The sequence below is a fragment of the Numenius arquata genome, chromosome 5 (assembly GCF_964106895.1).
Source record: "Numenius arquata chromosome 5, bNumArq3.hap1.1, whole genome shotgun sequence".
Taxonomy (NCBI): domain Eukaryota; kingdom Metazoa; phylum Chordata; class Aves; order Charadriiformes; family Scolopacidae; genus Numenius; species Numenius arquata.
The window spans coordinates 19,512,399-19,533,188 of NC_133580.1; the positions used below are offsets into that span (position 1 = coordinate 19,512,399).

General features: G+C 62.6%; 2 protein-coding genes across 5 annotated transcripts; one reads left to right on the forward strand and one right to left on the reverse strand.

Moving 5' to 3' along the window:
- Nucleotides 1–71: 71 nt before the first annotated feature.
- SYTL4 (synaptotagmin like 4) lies at nt 72–12,778 on the reverse strand. 2 transcript variants are annotated; one of them, XM_074147125.1, is made up of 23 exons: nt 12,682–12,778; nt 11,594–11,707; nt 11,282–11,429; nt 11,014–11,203; nt 10,775–10,925; nt 10,587–10,696; nt 9,619–9,776; nt 6,847–7,004; nt 6,468–6,683; nt 5,865–5,974; nt 5,590–5,704; nt 5,318–5,425; nt 4,933–5,056; nt 4,736–4,826; nt 4,462–4,565; nt 4,266–4,352; nt 3,808–3,986; nt 3,531–3,633; nt 2,508–2,669; nt 1,722–1,827; nt 1,229–1,328; nt 525–733; nt 72–402 (listed from the first exon to the last, which is right to left on the reverse strand). In XM_074147125.1, exons 2-23 carry the CDS (start codon nt 11,686–11,688, stop codon nt 260–262), a joined length of 2,967 nt encoding a protein of 988 aa, XP_074003226.1. In that variant the 5' UTR covers nt 11,689–11,707; nt 12,682–12,778; the 3' UTR covers nt 72–259. The 2 variants fall into 2 exon arrangements, with proteins under 2 accessions (XP_074003226.1, XP_074003227.1); XM_074147126.1 differs by lacking the exons at nt 72–402; nt 525–733; nt 1,229–1,328; ... (11 more) ...; nt 6,468–6,683; nt 6,847–7,004 and adding an exon at nt 8,655–9,546.
- A 37-nt stretch (nt 12,779–12,815) lies between these two features.
- CSTF2 (cleavage stimulation factor subunit 2) lies at nt 12,816–20,703 on the forward strand. Of its 3 annotated transcripts, XM_074147079.1 has the most exons (15): nt 12,816–12,911; nt 13,049–13,127; nt 14,258–14,427; nt 14,713–14,849; nt 14,967–15,086; nt 15,188–15,343; nt 15,472–15,595; nt 15,910–15,972; nt 17,202–17,261; nt 17,850–17,991; nt 18,353–18,504; nt 18,776–19,053; nt 19,499–19,624; nt 19,762–19,887; nt 20,506–20,703. In XM_074147079.1, the coding sequence occupies exons 1-14, from the start codon at nt 12,854–12,856 to the stop codon at nt 19,882–19,884; spliced, it is 1,788 nt and encodes a 595-aa protein (XP_074003180.1). In that variant the 5' UTR covers nt 12,816–12,853; the 3' UTR covers nt 19,885–19,887; nt 20,506–20,703. The 3 variants fall into 3 exon arrangements, with proteins under 3 accessions (XP_074003180.1, XP_074003181.1, XP_074003183.1); XM_074147080.1 differs by lacking the exon at nt 17,202–17,261; XM_074147082.1 differs by lacking the exons at nt 17,202–17,261; nt 17,850–17,991; nt 18,353–18,504 and having other exon boundaries at nt 12,818–12,911.
- The last annotated feature ends 87 nt before the right edge of the window (nt 20,704–20,790 follow it).

Consider the following 20,790-nt stretch of genomic DNA (forward strand, 5'->3'; position numbering starts at 1 on the left):
GGGAAGAAGGGAGGGCCCACAAGGACTCTGGTTCAGCCTGAAATTTGGTGCAGAGCCTAAGACAAAAGGAAAACCCTTTAAACAAAGCTGGGCCAAGAAGACTTTCTGCCCCAGCCTGTTTCAAGAGAGTCATGTTTATTAAAGTATAAGCAAAATAAAATAATAACCAGGTGTGTCAGCCTCGCAGAGCCACGCAGGGAGTGTGGCTCTCGAGCAGCGCTGCCAGCCCTCGGCCGAGACCTGGTGCCAGGGCCGGAGCTTACGGCCGCAACTTGGCCATGGTGGAGCGGAGCTGGAGCGTCCCCTCGGCCCAGGAGCCTGGGTACTGGCGCATCTTCTGCCACAGGTTCACCTCCTCACCCATGGAGTCCATCCAGTCCACAGCCTGCCCGTTGCTCATGCCTGGGAGAAAGGATGGACGCGGGCAGAAGTCAGTGCTGGAGCAGCCTCCTGCCCTCATCAAGGCAGCCCCAAGCAAGGCTGCTTGTCCCCCAGGCTTTGCTGGGACCCCAAGGGCTCCTCACCATTGCCCACCCCCAGGCGGACACCCCCGAGGAAGTCATTGCTGGAGAGTGGCTCCCGGTCCCAGACCGTCAGCTCCAGGCAGATGTGCTGCAGGTCCTCAGGGTTGATGCCGTTGTAGACGAAGGTGTGGTTGTAATGAGGGTTCAGGGTCTTCTTCACCACCGGTGTCTTCCGCTTGGAGGCTTTGTTTTTGTGTGGCAGGAGGTAGCTGGGGGAAGCAGCCCCTTGGGTTAGGGGCATGTGTGCAACTGCTGTCTGCCCCAGGGTCTGGGGCACCTCAGCACCCCAGGACCTGGGCTGGAGCCCCACCTTCCCCGATATGGCCCAGGAAGAGCCATGATGGTCTGCCAGGGGCTGGGTCTCTGCACCAACTCCACTCAGCAGACTGTAGGTGGTCTAAGAGAGGGAAAGGGCAAGGACCACAGCCTGCTCACCCCCAGCCAGGCTGCCCAGTGGCTTGGGGACCTCGGGGAAGACAATCTGATGGCAGCTGGAGGCTCCCACTGCGACCTCTCAGCCAGCCAAAACCCAGGAGAGCGTTTGCATCAGAAGCATCTCGTCTCCAGGCAGAGAGGGGCAGACAGTGACATTCAGGGTACCACACAGGCAGCAAAGGACAGCTAGCAGAGAGACCCATCCCTCCCCAGGGTGGCTCTGGGACACAGACAGGGAGGTCAGTCCCCCACCCAGGACCCACACTCACCCCTTGACGAAGCTGTCTGAGGTCCCCCCAGATTTGGCAGCCGTGAGGTTCTTGGCTTCTTTGATCCAGACCTGGAGCTCACCGCCTTCCCCTGTTTTGCCTGGCAAAAACACAACACGGCAAGAATTAATCAACCTTAATTTCCAGCACTGCTGACTTCTGGAAAGGTCCTGCTGAACAGCTTTCATGGCAGAGGCAGGTACAGATCCCCAGCTGGTATCTCCTCCTGCCTCCTCCCTTGCTGGCCCTGCCTGCTGAGGTTACAGCAAACAATTGCTCCACGTGGGGCCTGATGGTCCAGCCTAGAGCCCCAGGCCCCAGGAGAGCACTGGGACCACTCAGCCAGCCTGAGGACAGCCAGGTCTGCCCTGACCCAGAGCTACAGAGCAGAAGGCTGCAGCGGCACCACCCAAGAAACCCACCCAGACCCAGCTTGTGTGGCCACGAGCAGGTCCCACAGGCTACACAGAGATCCTGGAGCTCCAGCACTCACCCTTCCTGCCGTTCCCAGCCCCAGGGTGCTTGGAAGACGGGATGTACTTCATGGAGACGACCAGCTCCCCCTTGTACTGGTGGAGACCAGCAGCATCCGCCCCAATCTGCAAAGGAACAAGACTTATCAAACGCAGCTAGAGAGGCCAAAGCGGACATGGCGATGGCCTGGTCTTGCAAGCAGCACCTCCCCATGCTGGGCCAAAGGGCTTGGCTTCTCCTAGAGCTGGTTTAGCCAGCACAAATGCCTGCAGACCCTCCCCAGCATCACCAGGTCAGACTCAGACTGGATCCCTTCAGGATCCTACTTTGGCTGTAACTTTGGACTAAGTTTCAGTCCATCAGCAACAGCATCTGCTGTTGCCATCAAGCTGCACAAAGGCCCTCACTGACGGCGCTGCAGCAGGATGTCCCAGCCAATTTCCCTCATTTGTTTCCCTGAATTTGGCTCCAATCGCTCCCGGCCAGGAACTGGGAAGATCTGCTCGCTTGGAGCAATCGAGCAAGCAGAATGAAAAACACCTGATGGGGGCAGAGACATGTCCCACTGCATCCCAGAGGGGACCTTGGTAGGGAAGTGAGGCTCAAGACAGAAGATCTGCCCTTTTTTCACTATGACAGCCTTGGTATCTGCTTCTGGGGTCTTCATTTCTCCAAAGATCTGATTTGGCACAAGCCTTTGGGCAGCTCTCGGACGAGGTCTCTGCGCCCTTCTGCCCACGAGGGCCACCCCCGAGGACAAGGGAGGGTGCTGCGGGCAGCAGGGCTGGGGTGGCAGAGCCAGCACCTTGCCATGCAGGGGCAGAAACTCCTCCAGGTGGCTCTCGAAGTTCCAGGCGTCCAGCGGGACCTCCACCTCTCCCAGGAAGGTGTTGCGGCCAAAGCGATCATGGTGCCAGACGGAGAACTGCAGTGTCCTCGCAAGCAGGAGGGACTTGCTAATCTCGTACTAAGGAGAGGGGAAAACCACCAGTGAGCAGGTTTGAGGAGCAATGGATGCACGCAGGAGACTGCCTTCCTTTCCAAGCCTGCTGAAACCTCAAAGCCCTGGAGCAGTGGTGCAGGAGCCCATGCTCTCTAGGCAAGTGGTCCTCAGAGTCCACACAGAGCCAGGACTAGGACTCACGGCATCCAGCCACCCCACCCAGTCCCACCACAAGCAAAGCTCTGCCAGCCCAGCGAGCCTCAGGTGGTCAGAAGGAGAGCGCTCAGCAAACCCAGGGCTGTGGGAGCCTGGAAACACAACCACAGTTCCCACTTCCCTCCTGTCCAGAGGGCGCCTGGCCTCAGCGATGTGCTGCTGGCCTGGGGACGGAGCCAGCCCTTCCCACCACACTGTGGTGGCCGCAGTGGGGACTGTGAAGGGCAGCACCAAATTCTTCTGCCCTGGGGCCCAGAACTGCCTTATCTCTGCCTCTGCAGCGATGCTGCCCGCCCTCCTGCCAGTGTAGCCTGCCTGCAGTGGCCCAGGAGCCTTCTCCATGGAGAGCAACATCCAGGATAGAAGGCCCCAGCTCTGGGGGGTGCCAGAGGAGCCAGAAACATGGGCTGTGACACATGTTCACATCTACAGCTGTGCACCCCACCATGGCACCCGGGGCTTGGCACCACAGCCCCACCAGGGCAGGGACACAGCCTGGGAGTGGGGTTTTCCAGCTTGTAGGGTGCTGCATCTGGACATGGGACCTCTGCAGAACCCCCACCTCACGGCTCGGAGCCCATCCCTCCCCTGGTTTGTTCCAGCAGTATCCCCGGGGCCTAGTGCCTGCCTGGCCCCACCAGGCTCCCACAGGCTCCCACCCCTGCTCACCTTCAGCAGCTCGTTGTACAGGGGGTTGATGGTGTTGCGTTTGATGGTCGTCTTGCGTTTCCCTTGCCGGGACTTGTCGGGCAGGAGGTAGGTCTTCACGTACCTGAAGGGAGGAGCAAGCAGCATTTCACCCGTCTCCCCACAGCTAGCCCCACCACGGTCCCCTGGGGCAAGCCCAGACCTCCTGCCTCACCAAAACCACCCCTCTTACAGCTCTCCCACAACCCCACCACCAGCAGTGCCACCGGCCGTCGTGTGTGTGTCCCCCAGCTCTCACGGGTTGGAGCGCTTCTTGCCCTCGTCCCCGTAGGCCAGCTGGCGACACTCCTTCACATGAATGAACAAGGTCTGCGTCTTCTCCTCGTAGCTCAGGGAGAAGGAAATTCCCCCGGTGACCGCCACGTTGCCGAAGTCACCCGCCTCACTGTAAATGCTGACCATGCTCCCCAGAGTGCTCTGGAAGACACCGGCAGGGCTGAGCTGGGGAGAGCATCACTTGATGGTTCCTCTTCATCCTCAGCGAGGCTACTCACCATGGCACAGCCCCTCACACTCGCTCTGTGGCTGGGGATGGCCACCCAGTGCCTCCCACCCACATGCAGGCTCCCTGGAAGAGAGCTGGGGCTCTGCATTTTGATGTCCTTCAAGGGGAGGAAGCCCCCTCACCCCAGGAGTTTCCTACCCAACCCATCATTTCTCCCTGCAGAGCAGAGCACGGGGGCCACAGGGACTCACCGAGGAGGTGCCACTGCGCATGCTGCCCCGGGCCACCCTCTGCCGATGGATCTCCACCAGGTTATCGATGTCCTCCTCCTCCTCCTCCTGCAAGGAGAGGGACAAGCCACCTGCGTGGGGAGCAGCAGGGCACAGCCAGCCAGGTAACCAGACCCTCCACCTGGTAGCCAGCTCGGCGGCACGCCGAGGGTCTCACCAGCTCCGTGTTGAGGCCGGGGACCGACTTGCTTCTGTCCCCCAAGGAGCCACCATCCCCTACGAAGTCCTCCGGGCGCAGGTCGATCACCGACTTGGTGTACTCTGCACGAGAGATGGTGGCACAGTGCAGGACTGGCAGAGCCCTGCTGCTCCCCCTCTCCCTCCCCAGCCTCTCCCATCTGCACCGAGAGCCCACCACAGCCCAGGGCGAAGCAGCCACCCACCCCCTGCCACGTCGGCACCCAAAACCCCCTGCACCCATGAGCGCTCACCCGCAGGCCTCACTACCCGCCGGGGATTCTTCTTGAATATCGTTTCGTGTTCGTCGACCAAGGCACTGCTGCGGCTTCCCATGGTGGCATCCTGGGGAGGAAGGGTCCCTTCAGAGGAGGGCAGAGTGGGCACCCCATGGGGGTCCCAGCTCCATGTCCCAGGGCAGGGCTGAGCCCACTGGAGCAGCGGCAGGTACCCGTCCGTCGGAGAGCTTGTTTTTGGAGTGGAGAGGGAGGGTCAGGCTGGAGGCAGCGGGTCCTGCTGGCACAGCAACCTGTTTTCCATCTCTGAGAGGGGCAGCTCTCTCCAGGGAGTTACTCCTGCAGAGGACACAGAAAGGTCTGTCCCAGGCCAAGAGCATGGCTGGGAGAGCAAGCGCTGGCCGGGAAGTGCCATCTGCCCACAAGCTCCCCGGAGCACCCCAGCCTGGGAAGCAGAGGACCTGCCTGCCTCAGGGACAGGTTTCAGCCCAGAGGAGCCAGCTCCCCCTCACTAGACCAAGAAAAAAGTGCTTGACGCAAGGTCCTCATCCTTTGCCAAGCCAGTCTTGCCAAGGACAACCCACCCAGGAAGCCCCTCACCTGCCCCTCGTGCCAGCAGGACTAGGTCTGTAGCCATCCAGGCTCATGTTTTCCATGGACTCCGTGTCGCTTTTGCCATCCCGAGGGTCTGAGGCATCTGGAAACAAACTGCAGACAAACAAAACCACAGGTATGTCCTGTTTGGCGAGGAGGCTGGTTTGAGAGAGAGCTTCTGCGCCACCAAGGATCCAAACAGGGTGGCAGCATCCCTCTCATCCCTGCAGACAACAAGAGCTGGCACCTAGAGCAGAGGGGACAGCAGGGATCCTTACCTGGACCCTTCCCGGGGTGCTGGAGGGCTCTGCTGACGGGCTGTGGAGGAGCTTTTGGACTCGCCAAGCTGGGCTTTCTGGAGGAGGGTTTGTCCCACGGTCTCTCTTTTGCTGGCTGGAAGAAGAGAGGCATCAGGAGGACCACCGCCCCAAGCCCACTGCTGGAGCAGGAGCTGCTCCCAGCCCACTTGGCACCGGGCAGAGGAGTTCCAGGGAAAGCTGGAGCATCCCGGAGGGCCGGGCTGTGGGAGAAGGCATCACTGCAGCACCCCTACCTGCCGACCGGTGCCGCAGGGACAGCCGCACCATGTCGCTGCCCAGCCGGTTGGCAAAGCGGTTGACCCTCTGGTCGTAGAACCAGTCCCCCGTCGTTTTCTTCAGCTCACTACAGGGCAGTGGGGGGCAGTGAGGGGCAATGGGGGGGCTGCTCCCTGTGCCCCACAGCCACCCTTGGTGCTACCATGGCCAAGGAGAGCACGGGCACCATGGACACATTCACCAGGTGGCTGGGCAGAGATGAGACCACAGGCCCAGCTACATCCCAAGTGAAATTTGTAGGACAGGGGAGGCTGAGAGGGAGGAAAACTGGGGTGCTTGAAACACAGGCTGTGCAAGGGGCATGGAGGGATGCCAGAATCAAGTAATGTCGGAAAAGGAGTGGGGTGGGCATGAAGAAGACCCAAGAGTGGGGCACGACCCGGTTCTCCATCACCCAACCATGGGTGCCCACCCTAGGAAGTGACGGCATCCCTGTGCTGGAGAAGACCAGCTGGGCTAGGAAAGTTTGGCCATGGGGCATCAAGCTGGGGGGACTGGGAAGAGGAAGGAGACAGGAGGAGCATGTAGAAGGGCCTTGCCACTTGTCCCCAGGTACTCACGCCTCCTTGGAGCAGACTTTGCAGCGCCAGGAGCTGTTTGGGCCATAGGAACGGCAGTCCCGACACACCAAGTGGTTGCAGCCCCGGCAAGTGTTGGCCTTGGGGCTGATGCGGCCCAGGCTCTGCTGGCAGCGGGCGCAGGTCCGCTCGCTGTAGCGCTGGCTGCCACGCTTGGCCCCCTTGCGCCGGATCTCCAGCAGCTCGTTCTTCAGACGTCTGCTCGGACACCAACACCAGGAGGCATCAGAGCCACGCTGGGACCCCGCGGCCGGGGCAGAGCTGCCGTCCCAGCCCCACCGCCCCCATCCTCGCCCCTCCGGCTGCTTCTAGAGCAAAGCCGGGAAACCAGCGTCCTGCCTGGCCCCGGCCGTGCTCCCACCTGATTCTCCTCTCCTCTGCTTTGCGGAGCTCCTCATCACGCTGTAGGACCTGCAGGATCAAATCTCTCTCGGCCTCGGACAGGAAGGACAGATCCACGGCTTCCGACATCTCTCCACCCGGGAATCGGCTGGCCAGAAGTAGCCGGACGCGCCCCTGCTGTGGGCGAGCCAGCCGGTGAAGGGCAACCACACCACGGGCTCGCAGCCCCGGCTCTGCTGGGTACCCCAGGCCCGCACCCCGGGGCGGAACCGGTTTCCACCACCTCCACCACCACCCCCCATCCCGCATCACCGCACTCCAGACACCGCCGAGGCGCCCCGGGCTCCCGCACCCATCCCGCCCTGCCCAGGGCACGGCGCGGCTGCGGGCCGGGCTACCGGCCGCCTGCCAGCCCCGGGACCGGGGCTAACGCCCAGCGCCCCCGGGCACCCCCGGGGAGGAAGGAGAAGGCCCACAGGCTGCTGCACCTACAAACGCACCCTGGGCTCGGAAAGCTGCCGGTACACCCCCCACCACCCCCCCCCCCCCGCAGAGCGACGGGAGCAGGATCCGTCCCGGAGCCGCCGGCGGCCGATGACAGCCGGACTCCGGGCAACCGTGGCGACTCCGGCCCCCGACGGAGCCGGGCAGAGCCGCACTCCCGCAGCCCGCGGGGCTCCCCCCGCTTCCCCGCCCGAGGCACCGGCCACCCGCGGGACGGATGGGTGGCGGCTGGAAGCGGCCGCTGCCGAGCCCGGCGGGAGGGACCTTCCTGTCCCCGCGGCCCGGCGTGGAGGCGGCGGACCGGCCCCCGGGCTCCTCTCTGCCGGGACCCCCCCCCCCGCCCAGGGACACCGCGCCTCACCGGCTGCGGCGGCCACCGGGACGCCCCGTCCCGCCGCCAGCAGAGGAACCCACCCCGTCCCAGCCCGGTACCTGCCGCGGCTCCGGCTGGCGCCTCCCGGTAGCAACGAGGCGGGGGGGGACACACAAGGGAGGGGGCGGTGCCGCCTCCTTAAAGGAGCCGCGCCCGCCTCACCTGCGGCACCGACGGGGCGGCCCGGGCGGGAGGCGGTGCCCGCCCCGTCCAGCCCCCGCCCGGAGCTCCCGGTCCCGACCCGGCGGTGCTGCTTTCCCCCCCCCGGCACGGCTGGGCACGGCCCGGCCCGGTGCCCGGAGCTGCTCCCCCGGTAGCGGGAGGGCAGCTCCTCCCAAAGAGCACACAGCCGCCGGCACAAAGTCTACAGCCACCCGCGCTCCCCGGGTCGCCCAGCTCGACCCGCAACGTGGCCGTGGCGTCCTCCCAGCTCTGCAAGGCTCCAGCCTCTGCCCTCGTCCTTCGCGGGCAGAGATACGGTCCCGGCTCTGCCCACAGCAGCCCAGGCCAGAGGGAAATCGTCGTCAGACGTGGCAGGACGAGGCGTGGGTCTCACCACCCTGGGAAGGCAGCTTCTCGCCACGCAGGACGGCATAGGACACAAACTGGGAGCAAAGCCAACACGGGGACGCGGCCCTGCCCTTGCTTTCGGCTGGGAGAGAGCCAGAGGTTCCTAGCCCTGCGGGAGGAGACGGAACACAGACATGAGGGGAAACCCCACGGAGACACCAAAGGGCCAGATGCCCCTCTTGGGGCAGGGGTGTCTCTGCACCGGGGGTACATACGCGAGGCAGGAGGGCTTTGGGCTCGCAGGCAGAGCTGAGGGCAGAGGGCACAGGCTTTTCTCCCTGAGCCCCTCCATGCACTGCCAGGGGACCCGGCCCCGCCCCCCCCCCAAGCAGGACCCCCCTGCTTGCACTGGTGTTTGTGTTTTAACTGGATGCCAACCAGAGAGGTGGGAAACATCTTTATTTCTGCAAAAAGGGGAGAAAAAAATGAGATGAACAGACCTGTTTCCGCTACAATAAAAAAGCACACTGGTAAATGTAAGCACAAACTCTGCCCTTGACCTGCCGAAACGAAGCCTGGCCGAAACTGGAGGTTTATTCAGCCCCGTGTGAAAATGGGGCTGAAGGTGCCACCACGTGTCCAAGATCTGGGCAGCAACAGGCAAAGCCTTGGGGCTCTCTCAGCCCCAGCTCGCTCCATCCTAGGCCATGGGATCTCCCATGGGAGCACACCCCTCGGTGCCCTGGGAACTGGAAGGCACCCAGGAACGAGGGGAGTTAAAAGTGCACTCAGGTTGGCAGCAGCACACGGTACCATCTCCTGGCCATGGATGCTCCAACACCAGCATTTTGTGGGAGCTGGAGCCACACCAGGGCCCGTGGCCACCTAGGCGGGGAACGTGGGCCGGCACTCGAGGTCCAGCACGAGGTGATGCACGTGGGGCGCATAGGACTTCACTGCCTCGATGTGCAGGATGCTGGTGCGCCACGGCTGCCCATGCAGCTCTGCCAGCAGCCCCCGGATCCGTGACGCTGTGGCTTCAGCCCACCTCTGCCACTCAGGCCTGATCCTGGCCCCCAGTGTCTCCTTCCCGCCGTCCTCCGTTGGCCGCTGCATCTCTCCATCAGAGCCAGCTCCTTCTGGAGACCCTGTCTCAGCCCACAGGACCAGGGTCTGTGTTGGGGCCGGTGCCGGGGGAGTCTCCACGTTGTGGTGGATGTGGAGAACCCCACCCGTACCCTTCTTCAGGACGCGACAGGCCACCGGCCAGCCTTCCTCCGAGCTGGGAATCAGCCCCAGGTTCACGCGGTCCGCTACGTCCCGCAGCTCCAGCTAGAAGGAGAGGGGAGGTGAGGGGAATGCCCCGTGGGGCCAGAGGGACCACAGCCCGTTGGCACCGCTCACCTGCCGGCTGTCCCCGTGGTGGACACGGCAGCGGTCCTGCACACCGTTCAGAGCCAGGTTCCTCTGCAGGGCCTCCACGGCGTGGCCGTTCCACTCGCAGGCGTGGACGAAGGCGGCCGCCGCGTGAATCAGGTAAGGCAGCGTGAAATAGCCGATGCCTGGGGGCAGGAGAAGTGGCAGCGGCTGAGGGCAGGGTCTGGGCACCACCGGGAGTCCGCACTCCTCCATGGAGGCAAGGCGGGATGCGGATTGCAGCCCTGGCCCTCTGTGTCTGCTTTGCTCCAGGTCAGAACAAGCCCAGACACTGGGAAAAATGGAAATTCACACACACCCCTCCCACTCCCCCTCCCTAAAAGCAAAATCTGTCTTTAAAGAGTTTATTTTACCTTCAGTCTTTGGCCATTAGCTCCAGACATGCCCCGCTCCACTCCTACTCTGTGCAGAAGTGCCCAGACTGCCATATATTTTTATTAATCCAGAGGTTTTTTTGAGTGCCACATCCTTTCTGTGAGGCACCAACTGGAAGCACTACCTTCCCCAAGCACGAAACAGCGGCTCTCTTGACACGCAAACACCCAACGTGATCTCCCCACTCATCCCACAGCACAGGACACTTCAGTTAGCGCCAGCTCATCATGAAAGTGCATCAGAACAGGCTCAGGACATCTATGGGAGCTTTTCAGAAACAATATCAAGGGCAAATCTTTTCCATGGATCCAAACAATTCTCACAACCAGCACCAGGTACAGAGCAGTGCTCTGCAGAGCCCAACTGCAAGGTGTCTAAAGGCAAGAGGGACACAGGAGGGACACCAGTGCCAGGTTAGCTGAGGGATCACCCACAGAGCAGGAGCTCTAAACCTGGGTATTTTTCCAGTCCAGGCTGGAAATGACATTTCAAATCCATCCGGATGCCATAGGTACTCTCTGCCTGCCTGCCCGGCCAAACCTCTCCACCATCCTCGTTACCTGCGTAGAGATCCACCAGAACCTCCCCGGAGCAGGGCAGGGAGGCCACCCGCAACTTCTCCGTGATGTTGCCCGGTGAGAACATGCACTTGGTCACGTCGAACGTGTACCTGGGAGATATCACCGGCCCGATGAGGGCAGCCCCCTTCCCCACACCAGCCACATCCTGCACCATGGCTCCTGCCTACCTGATCCCGTTGTCCACGTGCTCCACCCAGCCGTCCTGGCCCAGCAGCAGGGTGACACTGGGGGACCGCATGCCATCCGGCAACACCCGTCCTCGCCTAGCCAGCCGCCGGGCACCCAGAGCCGAGGCGACTGTCTCCCAGAGAACCGGACCTGCAACATACCCATCCCAGGAGCTTTGGGAAAGGCCATGGCATCTCTGTGGGCAGGATCTGGGCAGGCAGACCCCGCTCCCCCTTACCCAGCTTCTGCCAGGGGGCAGCCCTGAAGCTGTCCTCGCTCAGCAGGACCAGGTCCCCGTGCCGCTGCCAGGCGTGCGGCACGTCACGCTCCAGCTCCTCCGACCAGCTCTCGCCCAGCAGCCACCGCAGCTCGTCCCGCAGCTTCTGGGCAGGCGTCTGCCGGCGGGCTGCCCTGGAGGGGACGGGATCCTATGGGAGGGATGTGGCGTGTGGGGCTGAGACCCCACCACCCCAGGGCAGGGCTCAGGGTGGGGGATCTCTCCCAACCTGGATGCGGACCAGCTCACAGGGCATCTCCTGGGGCAGCTGCAGCTGGTCAAGCTTCTCCTCCAGCACGGGCAGGGCCACCCGGCCTCCTGGAACCTCCTGCAGCCGGTAGCGCCCGTCCAGGAGCTGCTCCTCTTCCAAATGCTCCCTGCAAGGCCAAGGCATGGTCAGGCCCTCCTCAGCCCACCCCACCGCAAGGAAGAAAGCCCCCCCCCCCAGTATGGGGCTGGCCCTCTGAGCTCTCCTCCCCACCAGCCATGCCTGCACCCTGCTGGAGCAGCCATAGGGCTCCTGTTCCCCCTTCAGGCTCACCTGAGGCGCTGGGCGAGCCGTGGCTCCGTGGCCAGTGCAGGGACGGGGATGGAGACATCCCTTGCCTCCATCCCCAGGACGGGGGACATCACCATCTAGCAGGGACGCAGCCACCTGCCAGGTAGGAACAGGGTGTCAGGCTCACAAGGGACAGGAGGAAGCTGGGGCTGATGGGGCACCACCATGCTGGGTGCATCGGAACCCCGGCTGCACTCCAGGGCTGGGGGCTGGCTGCCTTGGCACTGCCTTGAGATGACTGGGGATGGGGTGACCGGGGAGGTGGGGTACCCTGGGGGATGTGGTGCCTGGAGGATGGGATGCCCTGGGGAATTGAGGTGCCCTCAGGGGAGATACCCTGGAAGATGGGGTGTCCTGGGGGATTGTGGTGCCCTGGAGGGGATACCCTGGGGGACTGGGGTGTCCTCAGGAGATGGAGTACTCTGGGGTGGGGGCTGGGGCACTCCACGGAATGGGATGCCTGGTGATGGGGTACCCCAGGGGATGGGGCGCTCTAGAGGTGGGGTATCTCAGGGGATGGGGTGCCCCACAGGATGAGGAGGATGGTGTGTTCCTAGGGATGGGGTGCCTGGGGCAATGGGGTACTCTGCGGTGGGGGCTGAGGATGTGGTACCCCACAGAATGGGGTGCCCTAGTGGTAGGGTGCTCTAGAGGTAGGGTGCCCCTGGGGATGGGGTGCCTGGGGTAATGGGGTACTCTGGGGTGAGGGCTGGGGATGCAGTACCCCCCAGAATGGGGAGCCCGAGTGGTGGGGTGCCCCAGGGGACGGGGTGTCCGGGGGAATGGAGTACTCTGGGACGCAGGGTGGGAATGCTGTACTCCATAGAATAGGGTCCCCGGCGATAGGGTATCCCAGGGGATGGGGTGCCCCTAGGGATGGGGTGCCCGGGGGAAGGGCTGCCCAGGTGGGCGGAGCGGCACACCCGGAGGATTGTGTCTCAGAGCCGGTGCCCGGGACCGCACTCCTGAGGCCGCGGCAGCCGGCACTCCATGGCCGGCTGTGCCAGGAAGGGCTCCCCAAGGACCCAGCACTCCCCGGCCGGCTCTCCCGTTCCTCTCCCCGCTCCTACCGGACGCGGCCCGCAGGTTGCAGCGACACAGGCCTCTGTTTCCCGCCGGAGCACCTTCCCCACTGGGCCGCGCCGCCACCATGTTTGTTGCGGGCGCGGGCGGAAGCGGAAGTGAGGGGGGTCTCATGGAGTGAGGGACCGGAAGTGGCGGCGGTGAGGCCCAGGCGGCGGGATGGCGGGGCTGTCGGTGCGGGACCCCGCCGTGGACCGTTCCCTGCGCTCCGTCTTCGGTAAGGGCCGTGGGGGCGGGCCGGGAGGGGACGGGGACGGGGACGGGCGGGCGGAGCCCTCCCCGCCGCAGGGGGCCCGGTGTCCGCGCAGCCTTCGGCCTCAGCGCTGACCGGTGGCCGCCGTCTCTCTTCCACAGTGGGGAACATCCCGTACGAAGCCACCGAGGAGCAGCTGAAGGACATTTTTTCGGAGGTTGGGCCCGTGGTCAGCTTTAGGTGAGAAGGGACAGGAGCATCTCTCTGCTGAGGAAAGGCTGCGAGCCCTGGGGCTGTTCAGCCTGGAGAAGAACAGACTGAGAGGGGACCTCACCAATGCCGAGCAATATCTATGGGGCGGGTGGCAAGAGGATGGGGTCAGGCTCTTCTCGGTGGTGCCCGGCGGCAGGACAAGGGGCAACGGGCACAGACTGGAGCATGGGAAATTCCTTCTCAGCATGAATAAAAACTTCTTCACTTTAAGGGTACCAGAGTCCTGGAACAGGCTGCCTAGAGAAGGTGTGGAGTCTCTATCTCTTGAGATATTACGAACGCGCCTGCCCAGCCTGCTCTGGGTGCCCTGCTCTGGCAGGGGGTTGGACTAGATGATCTCCAAAGGTCCCTTCCAACCCCCACCATTCCATCATTCTGTAACGGCTGCTGGACTCCACCTCCCCGGTTCCCCAGGGCAGTGCAGGGGAGTCTCACCCCAAGCCCCAAGGATAGTGTGGGGCTGTGTCGGCTTGTGCTGTTGCAGGGCCAGCCTTCCACCAAACAGCACCGAGCAGGGCAGCTTCTGAGGGGGGGTGTTGTGAGGCTGTGGCAGCTGTACTAGGGCTTGCAGGCACTGAGGTGGCCTGGAGGCATAGGGCGTAATGGGTCAAGCCTCAATGCAGGCAGTCTGCTCCACGCTGGAGGCAGCTTCCCTGCCGTGGAGCTAGGGTGGATAAGTCCTCAGGTCCTGATCAGGCTCCGTGCGGAGAGATGGAGGGTGCGGAGCACTCCCATCCCAGTGGCTCTGCAGGGATGTTTCCCTGACTTGGCACCAGGCTTCAGAGAGCTCTCAGTTAAGGGCTTGGGAGCTGCAGGAGTAGCCCGTCTGGTCCTGTGTCCCCAGGAGCTGCCTTCGTGGGGTCATGGGAGGCACAGCGCTGGTCTTCTTGGACACCAGAGCTCTGGGAACACCCTTCAGCCTGGGTCCAGGAGGCCTTTGGCTGGCTGTTGCGCGCCTTGACCTGACTCCAGTGCCTTCACTCTGCTCCTGTGTGATGTCCCCCAATAGCCCCCTCCTGAGCAATGGGGAGCTGTGGGCACTGCTCGATGCCTGCACTGCCCTTAGCAGTGGCGGTTTTCTCCTCCTCGCTGTGCAGGCTGGTGTATGACAGGGAGACGGGAAAGCCAAAGGGCTATGGCTTCTGTGAGTACCAAGACCAGGAGACGGCCCTCAGTGCCATGCGGAACCTGAACGGGCGAGAGTTCAGCGGGAGGGCCCTGCGTGTCGACAACGCAGCCAGTGAGAAGAACAAGGAGGAGCTGAAGAGTGAGTCTGAATTTTGTGGTGGAGAGCGTGGTGATGTTGTACTGGGCACGGCCTTTTCAGTGTTACAAAGCATCCCTCTTCTGTGAGGCTGCCGAGGTGGAGACCTCACAGAGCAAGTAGTTTTGTAGAGCCATGCGTGGGCTCAGCTCTGTGTTTTCTCTCCCAGATGATCTCCCTTTTTTCACTGTCTCCCTTTCCCTGTAATAGTGTGGTTCCTCCCTTCTGCTGAGCCCCTTAAAAATGTTCGGTTCATGTTGCGGTACGAGGTCACAAACTCTGTTTCAGGCTTGGGCACAGGCGCACCCATCATAGAGTCACCCTACGGGGACCCTGTCAGTCCTGAAGATGCCCCCGAGTCCATCAGCCGGGCAGTAGCCAGCTTGCCACCCGAGCAGATGTTTGAGCTGATGAAGCAGATGAAGGTGAGTGAAGCGGGGAACTGCGCTCTCTGCCTGAGCACAGCTTCTACCACCGTTGCCTGTGCCCTCGCAGCCCATGTTGTGCCTCGCCAGAACTCTGATCTGCCTGTGTCTTCTCAGTTGTGTGTCCAGAACAGCCCCCAGGAAGCCAGGAACATGCTGCTCCAGAACCCCCAGCTGGCTTATGCCCTGCTGCAGGCCCAGGTGGTCATGAGGATCGTCGACCCAGAGATCGCCCTGGTTTGTCACTTCCTGCCTCATCAGGGGTCGGTAGGATATCGGTGGCCTGTTGTGGAGGGGAGGGTGGAAAAAGAACTCCTTTCTCCTTCTTCTGCCCCTAGAAAATCCTGCATCGCCAGACCAGTGTTCCTCCTCTGATCCCAGGCAACCAGCAGCCAGTGCCAGGGCCGGGACCTGGACCGGGACCGGGGCCTGGGCCAGGGCCAAACGCCCAACTGAACCCGCAGAATACCCCCTCGTCCCAACCGCAGCCCATAGTAAGAGCTGACACGATGCACATGCTGAGCAGGGGAGAGATGGGCATGGCCGGCTCCAGCTTTCCCAGCTGGGGCGCACATGGCTGGGTGATGGGGCTTCCCTGAGGTCCGGTTTCTCTCCTGGGCAGGGTGGGATGCACGTGAATGGCGCTCCTCCGCTGATGCAGCCGCCCATGCAGGGAGGAGTGCCGGCTCCGGGACAGATGGCAGCCCCTGTGCAGGGCCCAGGCCCCGGCCCCATGGCTCCAGGAGGTGAGTGTGTGGCTTTTGGCTGAACGGTGCCCTGGGCACCTGTGTCCTGGAGACAGCCCCCTAAAATCTAACTTCCCCCTAAAATCAGAGGGCTTGGCCTGTGAGAGCTCTCATCGTCCCATACTGTGTGTTGTGGTTGTGGCTGTTGCCAGTGGTGGTCCAGAAAGTTGACTTACCTCTGTGGGGGAGCAACACCAAGAAAATTAACCTCCGGATGCTCCCCCAGGAGCTGGGAGGGGGGAGGTATTTGGGGCCAAAGGAATGGGTGCAGGGATGGCCGAGGAGGGCTCTGATCTCTGCCGCTTCCCTCTCAGGTGGGATGCAGCCGCAGGTTGGGATGCCGGGCGGAGGACCTGTCCCCTTGGAGCGTGGACAAGGTAAAAGAGACGTGGGTTAGCGCTGTGTGTTGTGTCAGCCTCTCTCCAGCGGGGGCCCAGGTCATGGGTGCTGAGCGGTGCCGCGCCGAGAGCCCCTGCCAGCTCCCTGCAGCCTTGCCATCCCTGGATCCGGGGATGTGCCCGGGTTTGTTCGCTTAGGCGCGAGGTTGTGGTGGCAGCTCTCCTGCTTCCAGAGCCCCAGCCCACGCACCAGTTTGCTCCCAGCTTGTTCTGCTCCGTGTTGTGCAGACGTGCCCTGGAAGTGGGGAGAGCTGCTGGTCCCCACAGAGCCCCACCGGGCGGGATGTGCTTGTTTTCCATCTCTGTGGGCCCCTGTCTGTCCCTGCGCTTGTGCGGGCAGGCAGAGCTTGCTCTTCTCCGGTCCCTGTCCTGCTCCTTTGCTGCCTGGGTGCTGGGAAGCAGCTTGTGCCGCCGCCATGTCTCCCTGCTCCGTGCCCGGCAGAGGGAGCTGGGCCTTCGCTTTTTGCTTGCGACAGCGAGTTGGAGGCTTGGCAGGGAATTTCCCCGGGAGTGATGGCTTGGCTTTCCCTCCGCAGGCACGGTCTGTACGGCCCAGCCCCGGAGCCGGATTCCTTACGGTTCACGTGTTACCGTGTGCCAGGGTTAGCACAACCAAGGCGTTCCTGTTCTCCCAGTAATAAGGCACGCAGGCAGTTGACACCCCTATTGCCTTGACTCGTATCCTAGGCCTTGTACCGGGAACATGGCAAAGCAGTTCTGAGATCCTCTGGTTTTAGGTACTTAGGGGCAGCTGACTTTCATTTTCTTTGGGGTGGGCACCTTCTTCCTGAGAGCAAACCAGTATCTCTTGGCACCCAGAAGGTTTTGGAGAGCAGTCGGAAAGCTGGCGCTGAGGAACGCCGTGGGAAGCTGCAGGCAGGGCCAGAAGGTGACTGGCTGTGCATTGTGGGGCTCAGCGTGGCCCCACAGAATGCCGATTCTCCTAGCAGGATGTCCTCCTGCCCTGCGTGAGCGAGGGAAGGGCCGTGCCAAGCTGGCTGTCATGCCTGTGGTGGCAGAGGTGGTGTTAATGGAGGAGGCTGATAAAGCCAGACCCGCAGCAGGCAGCATCTTCTCCGTAGGTTTTCCAGGGGACTTCAGGGAGTGGAGGCGGTCCTGCAGGCAGCACTGTCCCCAAGGCTGAGTGCATGTGTGCATACACTATTTACGTGTCTGCTCTTCTCCCTCTTTTCCTGCTGCTTGCCCAGGGAACCTGCAGCTCTCGCCCGTGGGACCTGCCAGGCCTGCGTCTATCGAACGCGTTCAAGGTATCCCAGCACCCGCCAGCTCCCTTCTCCCGCGGAGCTCGTTGTGGAGTGTGTAGAGAGGCAGATTTCACCCCGTTGTGCTCAGGGACGGGGACTGGCCTATCACTCAGGGTTAGGAGGAGGCAGGATTTCTTCCAGGGCCAGAGGAGGGAACGTTAGCGCTGCACACAGGGAGCCACCAGTGGAAAAGGAGAGCGGGCTGAGAGAGGGCCTTTGCCTTGGATCCATCCCCCTTTGACACCTCACTATCAGGAGCCTTCCAGGTCTTGCTTTGCTCCTAGCCCCCCATCAGCAGGGTGTTGATGCCCACGCTTGTAGGGATCGCCACGGGGGCACCCACGCTTGATTTGGCCACCCGGTGCCATAAGGAGCCTGAGGTAGAGCCAGAGAGGGATAAAGTCAGCAGCCAGGGAAGGGGCTTTGGTACGCTCCAGCCTTGTGCAAGGGGCTGTTGCCCCCGGTGGTCAGCACGGCTCGCCCGCCTGCGCGCTGGGGAGCAGCGAGGCCACCCCAAGGGCTCTGGGGGACAGTCACGGCACGGCACTGGTCATGCAGATCCTCACCAGCTCTTGTGTGTCTCCCTGGCAGTGCCCATGCCAGACCCGAGGGCCCCTATGCAGCGTGGACCTCTACCTGCTAGTGGCCCGCCACCCCGAGGCCTTTTGGGAGATGCCCCGAATGACCCTCGCGGAGGGACCCTGCTCTCAGTCACTGGAGAAGTGGAGCCCAGGTGAGGGGAGAGGGAAGGAGAGGAGCCCTTGGCACTGTCCCCTGCCCAAGGGTGACCTCTCGCTGAGGACAGGGATGGCACTAGCCTTCCGGGAGTCACTACTGCCTGGTCGGAGGCCCTTGTGCTGCCGACCACGGGGGCTAGCCCGTTTCCCCGGGGATGGGGCATCCCCGGTGTGATGGCAGCAGCCCTGTGGGGCCGACAGCACCCGTCCCTGTGCCAGCCTCGCCCTCCTCCCCCTACGGCCGGCTTCAGGGGCAATCCCAGCGCTCTGCCCAGACCGTGCCAAGCCAGCGTCTGATTCACACTCTCTCGCTTTTTCTCCTCCTCCTGCTTTGCTCTCCTCGTCTTTCTGCGTCAGAGGTTACCTTGGGCCGCCCCACCAGGGAGCCCCTATGCACCATATGCCTGGTCATGACAGCCGTGGCCCCCCCCATGAGATGAGGGGGGGACCCATGGGAGAACCCCGACCACTGATGGGAGAGCCGCGGGGGCCCTTGATGGATGCTCGAGGTGAGAGAGGGGGCATGAAATAGTGGGTGGCTTTAAAGCGTACAGACAAGGAGTCAGAGCGGAGCCCGCTGCCCCGGTGCAAGGCGTAGGAAGGGGGTTTGGGCAGTGAAACATCTGACCCCAGGACAAGGAGGGACAGTCCCACAGAGCAAGGGATGTCCCCTCTGCCCCCGGCTCTGCTAGCCCCCAGGCAGAGGTGGCAGCGGGCTTGCTCCCACCGCTCCCTGCCGCACCTCTCCCTTCAACACCTTGCCTTGTCTTTCCCCTGCAGTCGGAAGAGACCCCCGAGGGCTGGAGCCACGAGGATTGGAGCCGCGAGGGCTGGAGCCCCGGGTGATGGAGGCGAGGGCCCTGGAGGCGCGAGGGCTGGAGCCACGGGTCCTGGAGCCACGAGTGCTGGAAGCCAGGGCCATGGAGGCCAGGGTCATGGAGCCCCGGGGTCTGGAGCCTCGAGGGCCTGGGCCCAATCCACGTGGCCCTATACCTGGTGGGATGCAGGGTCCTGGGCCACTTAACATGGGAGCCAGTGGCCCGCAGGGGCCCCGCCAGGTACACGCACCACCTCTGCTCAGCTGGTTGGGCACCGATGGTGTCTCGGAGATTTGGGGCTGTGTTGGGGGGGTGATGGTGTCCTGCAGCAGCCAAAGAAGTGGGGGGCATCCCGCAGAGCAGTGCCTTCAAGAAGCCCAAGGCTGGGTCAGTGGCTCTCTGAGGGGTTTGGGGCACCCATCCCATGTCCCCAGGCACTGCCCATCAGCTGGGGACAAAATGAGGCTTGGTCCTCTCTCCACCTCTTCCTGATGCACAGGAAGGAACGCAGGAGGTGGAGGGAAAGGAGAGCACATAAAACACATGATAACCTTTCTCTCTTCGTGCTTGGGCATCTTCAGGCTGTCTGCGAAGGCTTCCATCTGATCATCTGCTTTATGTTCCTGTATTTCTGTGGCTTAGTCCAGAGCCCCTTGTGTCCTTACCCCTTCTCTTGTGCTTGCAGGTTCCTAACATGGCAGGGGCAGGCATGCAGGGAGGAGGCATTCCTGGCGCAGGGGTCCAAGGAGCTGGTCAGCCTGGAGGTTTTAGCCCTGGGCAGAGCCAGGTCACCCCCCAGGATCATGAGAAGGTGAGTGGGCAAAAGGGAAAGGGTGAGACAGCACTTCCTATGTGCCTTACTGTGGGGGGGGACAGCCCCTCACTGGCTCTGGCAGCCCATGGGTGCTCTGGCAGGACACATCTCTGATGCTCCCCTCTTCCCCACAGGCAGCCCTGATCATGCAGGTCCTGCAGCTGACGGCAGACCAGATCGCCATGCTGCCCCCGGAGCAACGGCAGAGCATCCTGATCCTAAAGGAGCAAATCCAAAAGTCCACGGGGGCACCCTGACAGGTGATGTCCTTAACCCAGCCACAGCCTGTGCCTGCTCCCCTCCAGTAAATCGCAGAACTGCTCAGGAGGGGGCTCTGCCCTGCTTCCCAGCACGGGAAGGACATGGACCTGTTGGAATGGGTCCAGAGGAGCCACGGAGATGCTGTGGGAGGGCTGGAGCCCCTCTGCTGTGAGGACAGGCTGAGAGAGTTGGGGGGGTTCAGCCTGGAGAAGAGAAGGCTCCGGGGAGACCTTAGAGCCCCTTCCAGTCCCTAAAGGGGCTCCAGGAGAGATGGAGAGGGACTCTTGATCAGGAAGAGGAGCCATAGGACGAGGGGGAACGGTCTTAAACGGAAGGAGGGGAGATTGAGATGAGATCTGGGGAAGAAATTCTTTGCTGTGAGGGTGGTGAGAGCCTGGCCCAGGTTGCCCAGAGAAGCTGTGGCTGCCCCATCCCTGGAGGGGTTCAAGGCCAGGCTGGACAGGGCTTGGAGCAACCTGGTGTGGTGGGAGGTGTCCCTGCCCAGGGCAGGGATTTGGAACTGGGTGGTCTTTAAGGTCCCTTCCAACCCAAACCATTCTATGATTCTATGCTTTTCCTCTCTGTGCCGGGGCTCAGTCTCCTCCCCTTCCTTGCAGGCATGTGATGGAGATCCCGTCACCTGGACAGAGGACACGCTCCACAGCAGCTGCTTCCCGTTGCTGTCTGAGTCAATGCTGCGTTTTGGGAGAGGTTTCTCCCCCTGCCACTCCCAACGTTTTCCCCTCCCATTCATCCTTTTTTTTCTGTATGTATATTTTATGATGTTTGAAATAAAGTGGGAGGAGGGTTTGAGTAAAGCTGTGTCTCCCCCTGGCTTGTTTGGTCTCTGGTGGAGGCTGGAGCGGGACTCTTGGCTTGTGGCTCTTGGCTAGTCCAAACCA

Bases quoted from the DNA above. Each gene is read 5' to 3' on its own strand.
- CSTF2 (XM_074147079.1), top strand. From the start codon at position 12,854: ATGGCGGGGCTGTCGGTGCGGGACCCCGCCGTGGACCGTTCCCTGCGC. The intron at 17,262-17,849 runs GTATCCCAGCAC...TCTCCCTGGCAG, and splicing joins GTCTATCGAACGCGTTCAAG to TGCCCATGCCAGACCCGAGG. The intron at 19,054-19,498 runs GTACACGCACCA...TTGTGCTTGCAG, and splicing joins GCCCGCAGGGGCCCCGCCAG to GTTCCTAACATGGCAGGGGC.
- SYTL4 (XM_074147125.1), bottom strand. From the start codon at position 11,688: ATGGTGATGTCCCCCGTCCTGGGGATGGAGGCAAGGGATGTCTCCATC. The intron at 11,204-11,281 runs GTTGGGAGAGAT...TCCCTCCCATAG, and splicing joins GTGAGCTGGTCCGCATCCAG to GATCCCGTCCCCTCCAGGGC. The intron at 6,684-6,846 runs GTGGGAGCACGG...GTGTCCGAGCAG, and splicing joins GCAGAGGAGAGGAGAATCAG to ACGTCTGAAGAACGAGCTGC.